At 43.0% G+C, this 15,195-nt stretch overlaps 2 protein-coding genes and 1 pseudogene across 2 annotated transcripts; 1 reads left to right on the top strand and 2 right to left on the bottom strand.

The window, feature by feature from the left end:
• Positions 1 to 3,534: 3,534 nt before the first annotated feature.
• Positions 3,535 to 3,673, top strand: LOC123155184 (uncharacterized; annotated as a pseudogene).
• A 4,296-nt stretch (positions 3,674 to 7,969) lies between these two features.
• Positions 7,970 to 9,230, bottom strand: LOC123149577 (uncharacterized). Its single transcript, XM_044569261.1, has 3 exons — positions 8,787 to 9,230; positions 8,506 to 8,676; positions 7,970 to 8,398 (listed from the first exon to the last, which is right to left on the bottom strand). The coding sequence occupies exons 1-3, from the start codon at positions 9,228 to 9,230 to the stop codon at positions 8,114 to 8,116; spliced, it is 900 nt and encodes a 299-aa protein (XP_044425196.1). The 3' UTR covers positions 7,970 to 8,113.
• A 108-nt stretch (positions 9,231 to 9,338) lies between these two features.
• LOC123149578 (uncharacterized) lies at positions 9,339 to 12,314 on the bottom strand. The gene is made up of 5 exons (XM_044569262.1): positions 11,858 to 12,314; positions 10,808 to 10,964; positions 10,057 to 10,283; positions 9,780 to 9,953; positions 9,339 to 9,685 (listed from the first exon to the last, which is right to left on the bottom strand). Exons 1-5 carry the CDS (start codon positions 12,059 to 12,061, stop codon positions 9,599 to 9,601), a joined length of 849 nt encoding a protein of 282 aa, XP_044425197.1. The 5' UTR covers positions 12,062 to 12,314; the 3' UTR covers positions 9,339 to 9,598.
• Positions 12,315 to 15,195: the final 2,881 nt, after the last annotated feature.

Here is a 15,195-nt window from a genome sequence, read left to right as displayed (position 1 = left end):
CGGAGAGAGAACTTAGGATTGGCCATATTTAAACGCATTGTGAATGTGTCAGCACTGAGGCCACCATCGGCAAGATTAAGAAGGAAGATAAGTGGCAACATAGATGGTATGCACATGGACCTATTGAGGTCTTGACTCATGGTTATTGGGTTAGAGGTGTTTGGAAAAAGAAATTTCGTCCGTTACAGCGCACGAGCTCTATGCTAGTAATAAATAGGGGGGGGGGGTAAGTTTCTTGGTCCGTCATGAACTTTTGCACAAAACCTCTTGATTTTTATGAGAATAAACCCACAGCCCATGATTTCGTACGTCAATTGTGTCCGCTGCACACAAGGGCTATATCTCATAGTATAGCCTGGCCACGCCTCTGGCGTGTCGAGGTCGTGTCTTGTACCAGCACTGTTGTATGGTTTTCTGTTTCCACTGTTCTGCATGGTCTTCTTTGGGGGTTTATTTCTTTGCTTTTCTTCATCGGGGTTTTGTACTTCTTTGTTTCATCACGGTTTTCTTTGTTTTTTATTCTAATTTATTTCTAAAAATGTCTACTTTTACACAATATATATTTTCATTGTACCAGTGGAACATTTTTTTTATACAAGTCGGCCATTTTATAAATACACGATGTACATTTTCTTGACACATGGTTCGAAAAAAAATCGAATACATGGTAAACCTTTTCAAATACATGTTGACCATTTTTTAATGACATAAACAATTTCCTTTTTTCCATTCCTTTTTACAAACACATGTCTATATTTTTCATGCAAAATCTACATTTTTCAAATACATCAGGAATGTTTTTTATACATGTTTAAGAATTTTCAAATACATGACTATAATTTTTTTAATATAGGTTTTGATTCCTACTGTTTTTCGTACGCATTGAAATTTGATATATACATCAAAAATAGTTCTTTGTATACATTTAACATTTTTCAAACACATGATTTTGAGAACGTTTTAAACAAGTTTTTCAAATACACATTGAAACACTTTTTTATGATATGAAAGATTTTTATTAAAATCTGCAAACATTTTTCTAGATTGCATAAACATTTAAAAAGACATGCCATGCACATATTTTTTAAACATTTCAACATTTTTTAAAATGTGATGTACATTTTTTTGAATGGTTCAAAACATTTTTTGAATTACACAAAGGTTTTCAAAAGTTGTAAAAAAATGTCACGTGCATTTGCTGAATCATGTGAATACTTTTAAAAATTTCACAAACATGTTCCTTAATGCTATCAGTTTTTAGTTAAGCTAAACAATTTATTAACTATGCTAAACCTTTCTCAATTTAAGTTTGTTAATGTTTGAGTTACTGATGGTTTGAAATATATGTATTTACAATGTTTTTGAAAACAAGACAAAACAATGAAAGAATGAAACAACAGAAGCGAGATGAAACTGTATCGAAGCTAAATGGGCTGACCCATTTATGGTGATCCCTCGCATAAGCGAGACTAAGCGCTGCCCCGCAAGACTTATCACGAGATGAAAGCACTCGCGTGAAAGATTTCCAATCATGATTTAGTACAAGGCCAGCCTTGTCGTTCGCTCACTCGCTCGTGGTTGCTTCGCTAATTCGTCACTTTAGTTTTCTTTCCTTTTTTCTTCAATTTTCAATATTTCTTCATTGGTTTCTTTGGTTCTTATTTTGTTTTTATCTTTGGTATACGTCGGTTACTTTTTAGTTCTTGCACCATTATTTTTTTTATTTTTCTTCCTTATAATTCGTTTGTTTTCTTGATTTTTGGTGTTTTCAATGGTTTCTTATTTTCTTTAATTGTTTTTTGGCTTTCTTCGCGGTGTTTTCAAAACAAGTATATATTTTTCGTACACACAGGTATATTTTTATACATGTCTAAGATTTTTCAAATAAATGATTATCATATTATAAAATATATGTTTTGATGCCTATCATTGTAAAAATTTATGTACATAACTAATATTTTTATGGGTTTTGCTAAAACACACCTAGACGTGCTTTAAGTATTGCACATCTAAGTCCTATGCCATTGATTTTACGCAAAGATTCGTGCAAGCATTTTGTTTTTTGCCTTTTTCCTTTTTCGTTTCAAGTTTGATTGAGTCACTTACATGGGCAATAATTAGAGCACACCTAGATGTGCCTTAGAACAATCCTATTTTAATAGATGTTTCACATTTTTCCAACTGAAGGTTAACATTTTTGAAAATACATGTTATGATCTCTATCTTTTTTATATAAATTATATTTTTATGTACATATAAACATTTTTATACACATTTAATATTTTCCAATATATGATTAACAGTTTAAAAACAATAGTTTCTTAAAACACCTTACACATTTTTTATACATCAGGAACATTTAGTTATACACATTTAACATTTTTTAAGTACATGATAAACAGTTTCGAAAATAATGTTTTGATGTCTATCTTTTTCATACACATTGTACATTTTTTGTATACATATAAACATTTTTATACATGTTTAACATTTTTCAGCATATGACTAACATTTTTAAAAATATAATTTTTGATGTATACTTTCTTCCACTAGTCCTTGTAGTACACTTTCTGAATACACTAGGAACATTTTGTATACCAGCCTGAAATTTTTCAAATGCACGATCAAGATTTTCTTTCACATACATAGTGTGATACCTAATTCTGTTCATATGGTTAAATAATTTATGTATACATCAGAAATATTATCAAATGCACATTTAACATTTTTTGAACCCATCATTAACATTTTTTCAAACTTTTATGTACAGTTTTTTTAATGTATGTTAAGTTATAGGCTTAAGTTGTAACGTGACAATATGTAATGTGTGCGTGTTTGTACGTTGAGTTTGTTGTATCTAGGCAGGTTGTTAGGATAGATAGATCCTCTCTTGTATAGCCTTGGAGTATGGATCAAGTCTACAACAACCTAGCCGCATCATGTAACCTATTGCCTATATAAACACGCACGCGTCCCTGCTGAGAGCACACGCTTCCAATCCTAGTTCTTTCATGGTAATCAGAGCCATCCTCGAACACATCCATGGCAGCGTCGTCTTCAAGCTCCTTCCCGTCCTCGCCATTCGTGCACGCCGCCACCGAGAAGCTGACGAAGGGCAACCAAGCACTGTGGCGCGCGACGGTGCTCTCGGCCATCCGTGGAGCGCAGATGGCCAAGTACCTTGACGTCGAGCAACAGCCACCTCCCATGCAGATCGATGTGACCTCCTCCGATGGCAAGACGACGGCAAAAGCGCCGAACCCTGAATTCCAAACCTGGTATGCACAAGATCAACAAGTCTTCTCCTATCTCCTGACGACTCTTCCTCGCGAGATAGCTATCCAGGTCGCCTCATGTCACACCTCTGCTGAGCTCTGGAACACGGTGGAAGGGATGCTTGCATCCCACACTCGTTCCCAGGCCATCAATGTTCGGATCGCCCTCACAAACTTGCAGAAGGGCAACTCCTCCATCACCGACTACATCGGGAAGATCAAGTCCCTCTGCGACGAGCTGATCGCTGCAGGGAAGAAGGTGGACGACGACAACGACATCGTCTCCCACATCCTGGCCGGGCTAGACGAAGATTTCGACCCGGTGGTGTCGGCCATGTGTTCCCGGGTGGAGCCGGTGACCGTGGTTGAGCTGTTCTCGCAGCTGCTGAGCTTCGAGACGATGCTCAACCTTCACGGCGGGGGTTCTCAATCCTCTGCCAACGCCGCTACCCGAGGCCGTAGAAATGGTGGTGGCGGTGGTGACCGCGGCCGCAGACAAGGCGGCAATGGTGGTGACCGCGGCGGGCGCGGTGGCTACTCCAAGTCTGGCGGATGCGGCGGCGGACACAGCGGCAACAACGGCGGCAGGGGCAACTACAACAACAATCATGCCTCCGTCCCCAGGGTCCAGTGCCAGATCTGTGGCAAGATGGGCCACCCAGCCTGGAAGTGCTGGAAGCGCTACGACGAATCCTATCAAGGAGTGGAGGAAAAGTCGGCCAACCTCGCTGCACCGCAGTACGGGGTGGGCACGAACTGGTACCTGGACAGTGGTGCCACTGATCACATCACAAGAGACTTGGAGAAGCTGACCGTATGCGATCGCTACGGTGGAAATGAGCAGATTCATATGTTGGGATTGATCCCAATGATTGCATATTTCCAATTGCAATGGGGATGGTGGAGGTGGAGTCAACTTACTCTTGGGAATGGTTTCTCACCACTTTGAAGAATGATTTGAACATCATTAACACCTCCCCTTTCACTATAATGAGTGACAAGCAAAAGGTGTGTTCCATTTGTCCAAACATGCTGCTGTTGCATATTTCCATATGGTGCTGTTGTCTCACATGTTTATGAACTAATTTTGCAGGGTTTGATCAATGCTATTGAGAAGATATGGCCAGATGCAGAACACAGATTCTGTGTTAGACATCTTTATCAAAACTTCCACCAGAAGTTCAAAGGAGAAACACTGAAGAATATGTTGTGGGCCATTGCTAGGTCAACTAATGTGGACAAGTGGACCTTGAACAGAGAGAAGCTTAGGGCACAGAACTTGGAGGCATATAATTGGTTGGATGGCAAGCCCCCCAACCAGTGGGTGAAAGCATACTTCAGAGATTTCCCCAAGTGTGACATTTTGCTGAACAACATGTCAGAGGTGTACAACAGGTAAACTTCAGTTAGTTCACTTTTCTAGCAAACAAGTTATGTTATGTTTAACACATAAGACTTCAGTTAGTTCTGACAAAACTTTACTATATATCTCTTGCAGCTACATCTTGGATGCAAGAGAATTGTGTGTTATATCAATGCTAGAATGCATAACACATAAAATTACTGTGAGGCATGACAAAAAGTACAAAGAAGCTTCAGAAAAGTGGACTGGACTTATCTGCCCCAAGATTAGGAAGAAACTGGACAAAAATGCAGAGTACTCAGGTAACTGCTTTCCAACACATTCAGGACTTGGAATTTATGGTGTTGAATCAGGCAACAACAAGTATGTTGTGGATATTCTAGCAAGAACTTGTGATTGCAAAAAAATTCAATTGGATGGCATCCCTTGCAATCATGTGATTGCTTGTTGTAGAGCTGATAGGATTGACCCTGAAACATTGGTTCACAAATGCTATAGCATAGAAAATTATCTAAAGGCATATGGGCACAACATCATGCCTATGAGGGACAGGAAAAGCTGGGACAAGATGAATGGCATTCCCATCCACCCTCCAGTCTTCACAAAGAAAATGGGCAGGCCAGCAAAGAACAGGAGAAAGACACCAGAAGAGAAGAAGAAGAAAGATGGAACTGTTTACATCAACAAAAAAGGAGTGGCCATGCATTGCTCAGTGTGTGGCAGTGCTGACCACAACAAGAGAGGACATGCCAAGTTTATGAGGCAACAGGAAGCTCAATTAGAAGATGATGATGAAGTAGAAGATCCTTCAATTCTGTAGGTTAAATCAGTGATTTCAGTTAACTGTTTTTCTCTGAATTTGGACTTTGAACAGTGATTTTAGTTAACTGCATTTAAGTTCATTTATGTTACTAACATGAATTGTTTTCTGACTACAGGATATTATGCCAACAAGACTTGATCCTAGGCTTGATCCTATGAATGACAGAAGCAGTATGGTCTACACCATAGGCCAGGAGGTGCACCTTTAATATTACTGTCTTTCATTTTCAGTTAACTGTTTTTCTCTGAATTTGTATCTGCATTTCCTTTTCTCATTTTGTATCTTCCTGACATTTTGTGATCCTGCATAGGAAAGGGCATATGTGAGCACTTGGAATCCTCCTGGGCCACTTCCTGAAGAGTCTGCTTTTGTGGTGCAAGCTAGGGATTCTATCCCTCCCAGAAGAACCACAACCACAGCCACAACAAGTGTGAGGGGAAGAGGAAGAGGAAGGAAGAAAGCTGCAGCAGTACCACATCCAGATGAGCCAGGGTCAAGTGCAACTGGAGGAAGAGGAAGGAAGAAAGGAAAGACAGTGAGATCTGGCACTACAGAGAGAAGAGGATCTTCTGGGAGTAGAGCAAGAGGCAGAGGAGTGGCTGGGAGAAGAGACAGGAGGGAAGCTAGCTCTTATCCAGCATACAGGCTCATGTTTGGTGAAGATGGAGCAAGGGGGGAGCCAATACCTGATCTCAACTTAACTGAAGAAATTCCAGTTTCTCAGAATGCACCTGGGGTTGACATTTAGATGTCTGTTTAGTTCATCAATGAACTTCATGCTAAACTGTAGAAGTTCATATCTGAACTTGATGCTAGCATTTTTCATGTAATACCAATTTTCTGTTGCAATGACAGTTAGACATGTAGTGAACTTCATGGCCATGTACTGAAGAATTAAAAACATCTGAGTTTTGAATACCAGCACATTTGAGTTGTTTGTGCATTACATGAAAAATGTCTGAATGTACTGAATGTGCATTTGCTGAATGTACTAAATTTTCTGCATTTGCTGAACTGAATTTGGTGAAATCCCACAATTAAAAAAATAAACAAAAAATTGTTTGGCCTGGGTCTTGAACCCAGGACCTGTGGATAGAGAAGTAGGGTGCAATGCCAGTACGGTAAGAGTAGGAGCTTGTTAGTTGTAGATGCAGAAACTTACTTCTACTCTTCCAGTCGCCAACTCCCACTGTGGACGGTTCGCGTTCCCAGTCGCCGCATCAATAAATCCACCGCTCCGCCCACCCACCGCTCCGCCCACCACTCCCCACTCACCACTCCCCACACACCTACCGCGTCGCCTCCTCTCCCCACTCACCACCGCCGGCCACCGCCGCCATGGCGAACATCGAGGGCTGGAAGCTCGCACTGGAGGATCTGGCCGGCAACGACCAGTCGTTCCGCGCGCAGATTCGAGAGGTCTGCACCTGGTTCACCACCCTGAAGATGATGCTCATGCATGCGCGCGGGTTGGCCAAGCAGCTGACGGACGGTGAGAACGCCCGTGCCTTCCCCACAGGCTGCAAAGTGCCGCCGTCGATGTTCCTCGTCTGGGCAATGCGTGAGGGCACGCTTAGCGTGGATCCGTACCAGCGAGTTAGGTGGTGGATGTACCGCTCCACCACCTCTCTGGCCCCGGTCCCCCTCGACGACGACCCTGCGAACATCGTCGGCGTCGTGCTCGCGCTGCCTACTCCAGTCAACCCTGCGGACTACGCCTCTGACGACGACCTGAAAGAGACTGTTGTCATCAGTGACGACGACACAGATGCGGACGAGGTTGTGCTCGTTGCGCCGGTCGCCGTTGTGGGTGGCAGAAACATGCCCATCAATGTCGAGCTCCTGCCGGACGTCGAGCTCCTGCCAGAAGAGGTGAAGGTTGAACAAGAAGAAGAGGTGAAGGAGCCAGAGCAAAACAAGAAGAAGGCGCCTCTGAAGAAAGAGGTGAAGAAGGTGCGCCGCTCCATCCGCCTGCAGCAGCTCAAGAACTGAAGAAGATGCAGAAGAGGTGAAGATGCAGAAGAGTAGTTAGGTCTGCTGATCTATATGTTGGCATATAAGTTATCTATTTTGAGCAGTCGATGTTGAACTGTTGTATCTTTGGCAATCTAGTGTTGATCTGCTGTTGAACTGCATGTGCCCATGTTGATCTGCTGTTGAACTAAATGTGCCCATGTTGATCTGCTGTTAATTTGCATGTGCCCAGGTTGTCTGCTTATGTTGTGCCCATGTGCACACATCCTAAAATAGAATGTACTAGGTGCTCACTTTGTGCCAAATATGCCAAGTTGTATTACCTGAAGATCCCTGGGCCCCTTCCAAATGGTTAACTTAACTGAAATTTGCACTGTTAAGTTAACTGAATTTTGCTTAAGTTAACTGAATTTTGCTTAAGTTAACTGAATTTTCATGTCAAATAAGAGAATCATTGATTTCAGTTAAGTAAACAAGCCACTGATTTCATGTCAAATAATAGAATTTTCAGTTAAGTAAACAGAACACTGAACATAGCCACTGATTTCATTTCAAGCCACTGATTCCAGTTTGGAATGTTTACAACACTGAACATAGATAATAGGTAGCCACTGATTTCATATAATCAGTACAAGTAGCAACTGATAACAAATAGTTTCACCTCTAACATCACTAGTGCTACACAAAACCTCTTATCACTAGTGCTACAACACCATACAACAGTGCGGAGCAGCAGACCAAACAGGCTAACCAAATTTCCCTCCTATCCCTAGTTCTGATCTCCTTCTTGTGCTTCATGATCATGGCCTTCCTTTCTTCCTTCAGCCTCATAATTTCAGCATCCTTGTCAAACACAAATTTTTGAAGAGCCACATTCTCTTCAGCAAGTTTGCCAATCACCTGCCTAGGTCTCCCCTGCCATTCTTTGTCCACCCACTTCAGATAAGCACATGTATCATAACCCTGCAAAACACACCAATTTGTTCAGTACAACAATGGTCAGATCAACATATAACAATGGTCAGATAAACAACACACTTTTTTAAATAAAAGTTGGGCACTTGACTAACCTCACGAGGACAAACAAGAAATCTACGACCATAGTCATATCCATCAGAGCAAACTCTTCTCGCAGGGTTCAGTAAGTGGCAACAATGGTCACTTTTGTCACTGCCATTGAAAGCAGCATCAGGAGAGGATAGAGGTATACTCCAGTCAAATTCAGGTAGGTTTTCAGTCCCCTACCATGGCCATCAAATCAAATGTTAGCATCAGAAAGCTCGCACTCATCAGGAAAGCCCAAATTCATGGGCATCCGAACCAAATCGGCGAGGGGAAGGGGGACACGCACCTTGCAGAAATCGACATCCATGTAGCGCACCTCTCCGGTGATTTTCGCCCAAGGCTCGCCGTCCTTCGTCATGTCGGCACCGGCGAGGTCACATCCATTGAGCGGGAGAGGGTGGCTTGAGGATGACGACGCCCCTGCTCCACGGCGTCCTGCCTGCTGCTTCCCGCTCAATGATGTGCACCCCTTCATCTCGACAGGGCGACCGAGACGGCTGCCGACGAAGAGGGCGGCGGAGACGGCTGGCGTCGAAGGGGAAGGCGAAGACGGCTGGCGGCGAACAAGGGCGACGGCAAAGGGGAGGGCGACGGCTAGGGATTTACGAATGGGGAATCGATGCAGAGAGAGAGGGCGGGGGGCTTTTTGTAAAATACACAGAGTGCGAGGAGGCTTTTGTAAAATTAAAGGCGCAGGCCAAAATCCAGCGTTGCATGCCAAATGTCGCATCCACAGTTGTTTTGTATGAATTTGTTACAGCAGACAAGTTGGAGGGCTAGTTTTGTGGGGTTTTTTAGTTTTTGTATGAAACTGTTCCCACCCCTACAAGTTTATGTATGAATAGTGGTATTAACTCATATATTAAATACGAAAAACCGTTTAAACGCAGCACGTTTGAACCAGCACATCATCTATCATGGGAGCCTTGCGCCCCATCCCACGGCCAACGGGGTGGTCAGCAAGCCAACATCCACCCAACAAATCCCAGACAACAACATTTTCTAGTCATCTTCATCATCATCATACGGCAGAGCACCGCTATTCTCAACTCTCAATCCCCAAGGGCCAGGGCTCACCATCATCACCCTCAAGCCAAATTAGAAGACGTCCGGGTTGTAGCGCCCGGGCATGGAGCTGCTCTGCTGGGCCTGCTTCAGATGCATCTGCAGCGCGTAGTTGTTGATCTGCGACACAAAGTAGATTCTTCAGTTCATATGTCATCAAACAGAAAAGGATGTGTGAATTTGCCGAAAGGAGGGGCCTAGGGTCGATCGTCACCTCGAGAGTCCTCAGCTGCTCCTGGTACTGCAGGACGAGCTGCTTCAGGCCCTGCACCTCGTTGCTCCGCTCGTCAAACTCCTTCTGCCGCTCGTGCTGGATCGCCACCGCGCGCTTCAGGACCGCGTTCTGCGACAGGACGGCTGTCATCTGCTCCTTGAGCATCATGTTTTCCTGTTTTGCCAAGAAAGGGAAAAACAGGATCTTGTCAGGCATTGCAATTCCCTCCTTGTAATCCTAAGGCTATTTATTTCCTCAAGACATATTTGGTGGGTACCTGATGCAAGCTCTGCGCTGCTTCAGCTCCTGCACCCTCCAGGATGGACTTCGTTAAGGCTTCAAGAGCTCTTGACGCACGGGCCCGCGCGTCATCCATGTCAGAAGCATTTGACATCTCCCTCACAAAAAGATCAACCCATTCAGGGCCACTATTACTTGGCTGTTGGCCATCTGCAGCAGGTTGGTGTTCAGTAGCTGTGTCCACACCGCCGCTGGTAACAATGCCTGCCAACATATGCAAAATTTGTTGTTCTTGTTAATATGATTCTAAGTTCATGAAATTAACAAAATGTGCTAGGAAATAGTGAGATACGACTACTCATATGATGTTCAATACAGAGCAGTCATGTAGTATGCAATAGTGCAAGAAATCGAGTGCTTGGTGCTACTGGATAGACAGATGAATTGCTATTCTACTCAATGCGAAACATATAAGAGTGGGCAAGGGTGCGGTGATCTGAATATATGGGTAGACAATCACATACAGTGACATGCATACTCCAGAAGTTCTTATGACACAAATGGATCCACACATGTTCTCTGTTCTGATTTGACAGCACATGGCATTGTAGAAATATAACAACAAAATAGAAGTAAATGCAACCTGCAGAGATTCTATATATATCATACGAAGATAATAATATTGCAGTGTTTGGAGTGTGTTGTTAGTACAACTAGGACAAATGCATGAGGAAGCATGTTACTACTATGTACCCTAGGAATGGAATAGCTTTTAGAGGAAAATGAACCTTCAACAGATGGCTGAACTGCTGTTAGCCCGTTTTCAAATGTGGATCCAGTGGCTGGCAGGTTAGCCTGATTTGACTCCATGAGGTGCAGCTCCTTCAAACTCTTTATTGCATCATCCAAATCATCTCCAGACGCTTCAAGGGCTCTCTCAAGCAGCTGAAATCATTATGAGAAACCATAGTCAGCTATATGAACATAAACAATAGCAAACATCTGCACATTTAGTCAGTGGTACAGCGATTGAGACCATAAACTATTGAGCTCATAAACTACAGAAGCAATTGACCCCATCAGGATTCTAAGAGGAGGGTAAAACCAGGTCAGGGTCCCTGGGGGCAGGAAACCCCTGCAAGTCATCCTTAGCACACGCAAGCGCACAATACGCGAGTAATTACCCGTCTTGGGCTGGATTCTTAAGCATGTACAGTATTACATATGTATCAAACTGAAGTAGAAGCAGCTACTTTACCCTGTATCTGCCCTTCTAAGCTTCCCAGGAATGCCATAGTTACTAAACTCATCATCAGTCAAAAAGAATAACAGGCATATGCGTTCTCAATTGCATTTTTTCTGTCTACTAAAAAAGACCAATACTTTTCCCTCTTGGTCCAGAATTGCAGGGCGGCCTCCCCCTCAGACCGGGTTGACGCTGACCGAATTCATCAGAACCAAGTTGTGTTTCCTGACCGCGACGGGATGCCTTACCCCCTGCGCGACCCTGACTGAATCCATTCAGATTGGGGTTGCTTGCACGCCTCCCCTTGCACATCCACAGCAGGCAAGGAGACGAGCACGCGTAAACCTTTGGGGATCTAGCTTTCGGCATCGAGGCGCCCGTAATAGCAAATCTCAAATCTAGAAACGGCGGACAAAGCCCCGTCCCATGCCATTCATCATAATTGAAAGTAACGGGGGAATCCGCCGCCCAAAAATGGCCGGGAAATCCAGCCGACGAATCTACGAGGGAACGCCTAAATGAGCCGCCTTTCGGCGCCGGAGACTCGGAAACTAGGTCAAATCGAGGGGGAAACTTGATCGGGGAAAGTTACCTGGGGATCCATGGCGGGGAAGGCGGCCCGGAGGTGTTGGAGGAGCGCGTCCCGGCCGTCCCGGCGGTGGTGGTGGTGCGCGTAGCGGGAGCGCTTGGGCGCGGGGCTGTGGCGGGGGGAGGGAGGGGAGGAGGAGGCCTGTTGGAGCAGTAGGTCGTCCGCGAAGATGGAGGAGGACCTCTTGCCGCAGACTACCGCAGACATGGTGGTGGCGCCGCCCTCGTCCTCCTCCCGGTCGCGCCGCGTCTCGCCGCCGTCCTACTGCCCGCCGCCCATCCGTCCGTCCGTCCCCCGATCCGCCGCCTCCTCCGCCCCGGTCGTCGCCCGCCGCCTGGCCCGGTCCGGGTGGGTGGATGGGCTTTCGGGTCTCGTCGGGCCGGACGGATCGCGACGGCGGATGGATGTTGGCTGGGGGGAGAATGGCGAGGCTCCTCCGACCCTCTGACCCCTCGTATTTATCGGAGGGAGGGGGTTCGCTGTCCCTTGTTGTCTACGCTTGCCTCGAGAATTACCACCTGCCTTTTCCAGCGGTGGGACGCGGCTGACAGGCGGGCCCCACCCTGGCAGGGGCACGCGCTTTTCCCCGGCGACGCGGCTGACGGGTGGGGCCCACGTGTGGCTTTCGGTCGGGCTACTCTCCGATGACGGTCGCCGTGTCGCCCTGGGATGACGCGGTGCCATTATCTTTTATTATTAATACTATTATTATTATTTTCTTTTAAGAATTATACGCATCTACGAATGTCGCTGCAACTGGTGTCGACACGTGTACTTGGCACTAGCAAGGATTCCTTCATATGTTTTTAGTTTTGATTCATAGGATTAAAAAATTATAGGAATAGAAAAGTCATAGGAAATGAGATGATATGCATCTCAAATCATATGCATAGGAATAGAAAATGAGATGCCCTTTGATTCACTCCATAGAATTTTTTTCTAGGCTAATGTTTATTTTCCTATGAAATGTAGAGGATAGGAAAAATTCCTCCATAGAAATAGGATTTTGTTCCTACAAACCAAAGTTCACACCATAGAATTTTTTCCACTGAGTTTAGGCTAATATTTATTTTTCTATGAAATGTGGAGGATAGGAAGAATTCCTCCATAGAAATAGAATTTCATTCCTACAAACCAAAGTTCACACCATAGGATTTTTTACACTGAGTCTAGGCTAATGTTTATTTTCCTATGAAATGTGGAGGATAGGAAGAATTCCTCCATAGAAATAGAATTTCATTCCTACAAACCAAAGTTCACACCATAGGATTTTTTACACTGAGTCTAGGCTAATGTTTATTTTCCTATGAAATGTGGAGGATAGGAAGAATTCCTCCATAGAAATAGGATTTCATTCCTACAAACCAAAGTTCACACCATAGGATTTTTCCACTGAGTCTAGGCTAATGTTTATTTTCCTATGAAATGTGGAGGATAGAAAGAATTTCTCCATAGAAATAGGATTTCATTCCTACAAACCAAAGTTCACGCCATATGATTTTTTTCACTGAGTCTACGCTAATTTTTATTTTCCTATGAAATATGGAGGATAGCAAGAATTCCTCCATAGAAATAGGATTTCATTCCTACAAACCAAAGTTCACGCCATATGATTTTTCCACTGAGTCTAGGCTAATGTTTATTTTCCTATGAAATGTGGAGGATAGGAAGAATTCCTCCATAGAAATAGGATTTCATTCCTACAAACCAAAGTTCACGCCATATGATTTTTTTCACTGAGTCTACGCTAATTTTTATTTTCCTATGAAATATGGAGGATAGCAAGAATTCCTCCATAGAAATAGGATTTCATTCCTACAAACCAAAGTTCACGCCATATGATTTTTTTCACTGAGTCTACGCTAATTTTTATTTTCCTATGAAATATGGAGGATAGCAAGAATTCCTCCATAGAAATAGGATTTCATTCCTACAAACCAAAGTTCACGCCATATGATTTTTTTCACTGAGTCTACGCTAATTTTTATTTTCCTATGAAATATGGAGGATAGCAAGAATTCCTCCATAGAAATAGGATTTCATTCCTACAAACCAAAGTTCACGCCAATATGATTTTTTTCACTGAGTCTACGCTAATTTTTATTTTCCTATGAAATATGGAGGATAGCAAGAATTCCTCCATAGAAATAGGATTTCATTCCTACAAACCAAAGTTCACACCATATGATTTTTTCCACTGAGTCTAGGCTAATGTTTATTTTCCTATGAAATGTGAAGGATAGGAAGAATTCCTCCATAGAAATAGGATTTCATTCCTACAAACCAAAGTTCACACCATATGATTTTTTTCACTGAGTCTACGCTAATTTTTATTTTCCTATGAAATATGGAGGATAGCAAGAATTCCTCCATAGAAATAGGATTTCATTCCTACAAACTAAAGTTCACACCAAAGGATTTTTTTGCACTGAGTCTAGGCTAATGTTTATTTTCCTATGAAATGTGAAGGATAGGAAGAATTCCTCCATAGAAATAGGATTTCATTCCTACAAACCAAAGTTCACACCATATGATTTTTTCCACTGAGTCTAGACTAATGTTTATTTTCCTATGAAATGTGGAGGATAGGAAGAATTCCTCCATATGAATAGGATTTTATTCCTACAAACCAAAGTTCACACCATATGATTTTTTCCACTTAGTCTAGGCTAACGTTTATTTTCCTATGAAATGTGGAGGATAGGAAGAATTCCTCCATAGAAATAGGATTTCATTCCTACAAACCAAAGTTCACACCATAGGATTTTTTCCACTGAGTCTAGGCTAACGTTTATTTTCCTATGAAATGTGGAGGATAGGAAGAATTCCTCCATAGAAATAGAATTTCATTCCTACAAACCAAAGCTCACACCATAGGATTTTTTCCACTGAGTCTAGGCTAATGTTTATTTTCCTATGAAATGTGGAGGATAGGAAGAATTCCTCCATAGAAATAGGATTTCATTCCTACAAACCAAAGTTCACACCATAGGATTTTTCCACTGAGTCTAGGCTAATGTTTATTTTCCTATGAAATGTGGAGGATAGGAAGAATTCCTCCATATGAATAGGATTTTATTCCTACAAACCAAAGGTCACCCCATATGATTTTTTTCACTGAGTCTACGCTAATTTTTATTTTCCTATGAAATATGGAGGATAGCAAGAATTCCTCCATAGAAATAGGATTTCATTCCTACAAACTAAAGTTCACACCAAAGCTAATGTTTATTTTCCTATGAAATGTGGAGGATAGGAAGAATTCCTCCATATGAATAGGATTTTATTCCTACAAACCAAAGTTCACACCATATGATTTTTTCCACTGAGTCTAGGCTAAC

This window comes from Triticum aestivum, chromosome 7A (assembly GCF_018294505.1).
Source record: "Triticum aestivum cultivar Chinese Spring chromosome 7A, IWGSC CS RefSeq v2.1, whole genome shotgun sequence".
NCBI lineage: Eukaryota > Viridiplantae > Streptophyta > Magnoliopsida > Poales > Poaceae > Triticum > Triticum aestivum.
Note: the sequence above shows the minus strand (reverse complement) of the source record. Positions and strands in the feature narration are given on the sequence as shown.

What these genes read in the sequence shown, in the direction of transcription:
- LOC123149577 (XM_044569261.1), bottom strand. Translation starts at nt 9,230, where the DNA reads ATGCGACATTTGGCATGCAACGCTGGATTTTGGCCTGCGCCTTTAATT. An exon ending in TGGATGTCGATTTCTGCAAG is followed by an intron (nt 8,677 to 8,786) that starts GTGCGTGTCCCC and finishes TGGCCATGGTAG; the next exon opens with GGGACTGAAAACCTACCTGA. An exon ending in TTCTTGTTTGTCCTCGTGAG is followed by an intron (nt 8,399 to 8,505) that starts GTTAGTCAAGTG and finishes TGTGTTTTGCAG; the next exon opens with GGTTATGATACATGTGCTTA.
- LOC123149578 (XM_044569262.1), bottom strand. Translation starts at nt 12,061, where the DNA reads ATGTCTGCGGTAGTCTGCGGCAAGAGGTCCTCCTCCATCTTCGCGGAC. An exon ending in TCCCCGCCATGGATCCCCAG is followed by an intron (nt 10,965 to 11,857) that starts GTAACTTTCCCC and finishes TAATGATTTCAG; the next exon opens with CTGCTTGAGAGAGCCCTTGA. An exon ending in AGTTCAGCCATCTGTTGAAG is followed by an intron (nt 10,284 to 10,807) that starts GTTCATTTTCCT and finishes ATATGTTGGCAG; the next exon opens with GCATTGTTACCAGCGGCGGT.